Below are 5,790 nucleotides of genomic sequence, written 5' to 3' on the forward strand. Positions count from 1 at the left end.
TTCTATTGTGAAAAGCCTGCAGGAAGTAGTGCGTAGTGGAGTTAGAATTGACTGGTGTGCAAGGTGAGTCGTGCTGAAAAGCTTTAATAAATAACATAAAACAATAAADCCGATCATAATCTTGTCTTAACCCTCCTCCTTCACGACTGGACCAAAATYCATGACTACTGTCTCCAACCACCAGTCAGAGAAGAACAGACACAGAGGWGGGAAACAGAGAGACAGACATAAAAGAAAAAAGTCAGTAAGCAGGGTTTGTAAATTTTATTATCAGCTGAGCTGCGATGAAAAGAAAAATACCGTCAAATAACCGTGAAACCGGTGAAAATGTTGAAAATACTGTGATTTAAAATTTTGATCATATCGCCCAGCTCTAAAACATTGAAAATTAATTATAACTGACCCTCTGAGGGTCACAATGATACTCATGTGGCTCTTAGTGAAAATGAGTTTGACATCACTGATTTAGAGGGAAGTTACTGGTGGATGATGATGAATGATGTTTTCAAACAAGATCATATGAAAGCAGTTATGTGTTGTGGAAAACTCAGCTGGTTTGATACCAAACTGTGGCTCAGTATCTGTAAAACTGACAACATCACCTACTTTTTTTTGTCTTTCAGCCACTGACAATAACCTAAGTTTTTGTTCTGCATAAAGAAGGCTACATAACATTTGTTAACCAGTGTCTGAGACAAGAACAGTTTGTCACCAAAGACAGCAGGTGATGACTGAAATTAACTTGGGCTGAAAACGTTTTCTGCAGTGAGATGATGAAATCTGCATGTGTGGGAACTCCCGCTGGTTGTTTCTTTAAGGTGTTACAAGTATGAGAAAAACACTGTCATCAAAGTGCTGTCCAACTGGCATAAGCCACATCAAAAGGCATCGCTTCGCACACACACACATGCACAATACCTGAGCAACAACACATTCCCAGGGAACAACAAATACCGTGCCTGTGCTCGTTCTTCACTACAAACCTGCCAAGTAACAACCAATCTCTGTTTGTGTTAACTTGTGTGACCTGCAGTCGTTATGAGAAGAACCATTTTCACTTGTGAGGTTTTATGGATGTAAAGCACACATTTTAAATCTGTTCGAAGCATTYACTTCCTTAAGGCTGACTGAGTGAGATCAGACACGAAGGTATCAGTTTCCTTCTCGTTACTAGAAAGTGAAAAGAAACATCTGCTACTAAATGAAAGCAGTGGAGTAAAAAGGTGCAATAGTTCATGTTTAAGAATGGAAAGCGTCCAAAAAATAAATTAAATAAGGACTGTTTGGTTACTCTGTACCACTGAAAATAGACTCTGTATTAGTGACAGTGTAAAGTTTTGCTCATCTACCTGTGCGCTCCGTGGCTTGTAGGGGGAGCTGCTCTCCAGGTCTGCCAAGATGCTGGTGAGGGAGTCGATCTCTGCATCCAGACTGGAGCGCCTCTCTTCCAGGGTCTTCTCAGGTCCTTTAATCTGGGAAGCAAACATCCAGGACAGCCGTTTTAGTGGATGCTGCTTCTTAATGTCTTACACATTACAGTGATTTTGTTTTTAACCTCATCTCTATAAACTTTACATTTTCAGGAATGCTGATATTCTCATTTATTAAAAGTCCTCTCTCTAACAACCCCTAATAAACATTTGATTGATGTAGAGCTGCTGAAATTGTGTCCCTTCAACAAGTTCTTCCACCTCTGAGGTCAGCAGTTCTGTTACTGAATATTAGGTATCATTCTGTCAGGACAATGTATATTAGTGGTGGATCATGCTTGTGTGGTGTAAGATTCCTTAATAATCCATTTATTATTGGATCTTTTATGAAGTCAGTGTCTGGGACAGTAGCTAGTCTAAAACAAAATTTTCCCAAGAGTACAATAGAGATTATTGTGTTGTATCATATTGTACTGTACTGCATTAGATCTTACTGTATTGTATGGATGTGTATTGTACCCTATCCTATCAAACTGTATTGTATCTTTCTGTATTGAACCATTATTGTACGATACAGTTGTATTGCTACATTTGTACTGTATTGTAACATAATATATCTTATTGTATGGTACAGTATTTCATACTGAATAGAATAATGAGATATGATAAAGTAAGGTATTGTATTGTTTGGAACTGTGTGATATGTGTATTTTATAATATTGTATCTTACCATATTGTACTGCATTGTATATTGTACTATATCATTTTGTACTGTAACATTTTATTGTACTAAATGGATTTTTTTTTGTATTTCTACCATTTTTATTGCATTGTTTTGTACTGGTATATGTATTAAATTATTTGTATCATGTCATATTGTATTGTATCTGTCATAAAGCATTTTTGCATCATAAGGCCCAGCCTGGCCTTATTCTATCCGTACAACACAACATTGGACTAAATCAATCTCTGTTCCAGACCATCCAGAAGTATGACACTATAAATGAAAAGGCAAGTCGACATGGGATGGTAAACTAATGGTAGCTATTGTTAGCTTGTCGTTTGGTAGCTTGCTAAAGTTGTTCATTTGATCTCCTGGAAGAAAAACATTGCAGTCACTGCAAACGACATGCAAAGACAATCTCATCTGTGTTGACATAAATCCCCCTCGGTCAAGGAATCAATCAACAAACAACAGTAGTAGACGTCAAATCAGGCCGAGCAGCCCGGCCCAGAATAGAACCACAATCTCAGGGTTCTAGAAACTGGGGTGGAATTGGCCCTAACAGCTAATGTTGAACCCAGGCTGGGCCTTACATTGTAAAAAAGCCTACATAGTACTGCATGGAATACAGTATTGTGTTGTACTGGATTGTATCATACTGTTTCACACAGTACTGTATGGAATATTGTATTGCAACATTTTGTACTGTAAAATTGTATTGTACTGCATTATTTTGTAGTGTGTTGTATCATGGTATCCTATTGTACTATATGGTATATTGTAGTGTTTTGTACTGTACGGTATATGTATTAAATTGTACTGCTCTGTATCACACTGTCAAGCAGTACTACATGGTAGATTATATTGTACCATTTTGTACTSTATTAAATCATCGTATATTATATCTTATTGTATCATATGTAAAGCTCTTGGTTGTTCATGACATTGACCAGTTGGACAATARTTAAAGAACATATTTTAATCCTGTAATTTTTTAGCTTCTTTCAAGTTTTTGTTCTGCTTTTTGTTTCTTAATGCAAAATATTTAAATGTTTTATTTTTGTGATTTATCTAATACAAAATTCGATTTATGTTTTTCTCTTATGATCTGAAGCAGGTTATGTATTCTTATAAAATGGACAAAAATACATATTTTTAACTCAAATTAATGCAGAAAAACATGACAGCGTCCATATTATAATACTGATGCAGTAAACTTTAGCATTCGGTTACTTTCTACATTAAAATCACACCAAACTAAAGTACCCTAAACTACAAGGAGGGCAGCGTTGTTGGTTTGAGAGGGTTTAACAGCCTTTACGAGCTGCTCTCTAAATTTAATGTCAGAACTTGGACGGTTAGGAGCAGCTCTGCCTCTGTGCTGCTCAAAGACATCCTCTCCTGCACACGTCTTAACCTCTGGATTACAGCTCTCCAAGTTCACYCTTCACCTTGACCTCAGACAATCCCTCTGAAAGCTGCACATCAATAGCAGAGACTTCTCCGAGGGAGAAACGCAGAGAGAAATAAGAAGCGCTGTATTGTCTGAAAGACGGGGGTTAGGACACGGTGAACTATTCACCTCCTGCTTTTAAATTTAAAGAACTCCTCAACTTCATCACGATTTCGTCGAGCAGGATTTTAAACAAAAAATACATCAAAAGCATAAAATTTGATATTTTATATCTTTATCTCTTACTCTGCGTTAACTCGGATTATGAGAGGAGGCTTGGAAGTGTCGGTAACAAAAGCATGCTGCTTTATTCATCTACACAACTCGCCTCAGAGAAAACTACWACCTCATCTTATTAAAAGAAAAAAAACACAAAATATTTGAGCAAAAGAGGCAAAAAACAGCTACAGAGAAATGTGGAAAACATTTAAATTGACGTGACCATTAGTGGCAGGGTTTTCTACAGAATTCTCGGGAATTTCTCCGTGAAATGACAGTTATATTTTTAGTCTTCTGAAATACGCGGCAACTGCAAGAAGACTTCTCGCGGTTGCCTGCGGGGGCTTTTTGAGTTGGTTGGATCAATGACTGCTGCTTATTCTAATGTTATGTGTTTGGATTACCTGTCACAATCTATTACAGGCAGGGCTTGCCTCCATTTGCAGCACAGCAGCTCCTTAAAAACATCTAAGGCAATCGGGAGCGGGGGTAAACAAAAGCAACGCACTAATGGCTTCTCTCGAATCAACAAAGGGGAAAAAAATAAAAACAGTCAAACTTGTTTAACAGTGAGAACGAGGATGATGAAAGGGATGCGCCGCAGTCTTTGTGGTGTGCAGGAATTTTCCACGCCGAGCTTCGCAACGTGGACAACAGCCAGGACGAGAGATTTGTCTTTCCCTCCCTGCAGAAGATTCAGCTTTTACATGTCCTAATCCAGACATCTCTCTCCGCCTGGGTGATAAAGAGCATATTTCTGCCTTCTCCCCAGTTAAATACGTTTAATCTCTGCTTTACTCATTCAGTCTATAGAATTTCCTGACTGAAGCCAAGTGAAAAGACATTCTGATTGATATCTGCCCCGTTTGCTCGGTGGTGTCAAACAGTTTCAGAGCGGTGCTCTGGCTGGAGGGCACATAATTAAGATAGCAGCGTTGCAATAATGAATTAACTCGCTGCCCACAGTCCCTTTATAGACAGYGAAATAAAAGACGTCAGATAAAAACACGGATGTGTTTTAAAACTAAAGCCTTATCAGAAAATGTAGTAAGGACACGCCAGGCAAATAAAAAAATGACTTTATTTTGGGGTTTATTAAACTTTTATTTCTGTTGTTTTGTTCTGTCCTGCAACCTCGAACAGGGAAAGTTGAGATTAGAAATGTTTTTCTCGTCAGTGCTGCCAGTTCTTCTTACAAGAATAAAAACATTAAATGAAAGTGATGAAATGAGCACAGCTCTCCACATCAGTCAGGTCAGTTTGGACCTCGTCTTCCTCACTCCTGGATTTGTTTCTGCTCAAATGTAAACAAACTGTCTACCTGCTGCAGCACAGAAACAACAGGGCTGCTTTTAAATCACTCAGCACCACATTTTGCTCCTCTACTTTCTCTTCCTCTTTCCCTTCTTCCTCCTCTCTTTTTCTTCCTTTTCCTCCTCTTCTTCCTCCATTTTCATTTCCTCCTTCCTCCTACTTTTCCTCTTCATCCTCCTTCCTCTTTTCTTCATTTTCCTCCTTTCTTTTCCTACTTTTCCATTTTCTTTCTCTTCATCTTCCTTTCATTTCCTTCCTTTTAGTCCTTCTTCCTCATACTCTTCTTCCTCTACTTCATCCTCCTMCTGCTTTTTCTTCCTCCTTCGTTCTTTTCCTTCTTTTCCATCTTTTTCCTCTTCTTCCATTTCCTTCATCCTCCTACTCTCCTCCCTCTTCATCCTCCTTCCTTTCTCCTTCCCTCCTCATTCCCCTTCCTCCTCCTCTTCCCTCCTCATTTCCCTTCCTCCTCCTCTTCCCTCCTCATTTCCCCTCCTCCTCTTCCCTCATTTCCCTCCTCATTTCCCTTCCTCTTCATTTCCCTTCCTCCTCATTTCCCTCCTCTTCCCTCCTCATTTCCCTTCCTCCTCCTCTTCCCTCCTCATTTCCCCTCCTCCTCTTCCCTCATTTCCCTCCTCATTTCCCTTCCTCTT

At 38.9% G+C, this 5,790-nt stretch overlaps 1 protein-coding gene across 1 annotated transcript in view; it reads right to left on the reverse strand.

The window, feature by feature from the left end:
• Positions 1-5,790, reverse strand: part of lpp (LIM domain containing preferred translocation partner in lipoma) — a gene marked incomplete at its 3' end in the record, with an annotated part of 100,105 nt that overhangs the window by 40,926 nt on the left and 53,389 nt on the right. The window contains 1 exon segment of the mRNA XM_014025994.1: positions 1,350-1,472. Within this exon segment, the coding sequence (XP_013881448.1) occupies positions 1,350-1,472 (123 nt within the window).

The sequence above is a fragment of the Austrofundulus limnaeus genome, unplaced genomic scaffold (assembly GCF_001266775.1).
Source record: "Austrofundulus limnaeus strain Quisiro unplaced genomic scaffold, Austrofundulus_limnaeus-1.0 Scaffold514, whole genome shotgun sequence".
NCBI classification, from domain to species: Eukaryota; Metazoa; Chordata; class Actinopteri; order Cyprinodontiformes; family Rivulidae; genus Austrofundulus; species Austrofundulus limnaeus.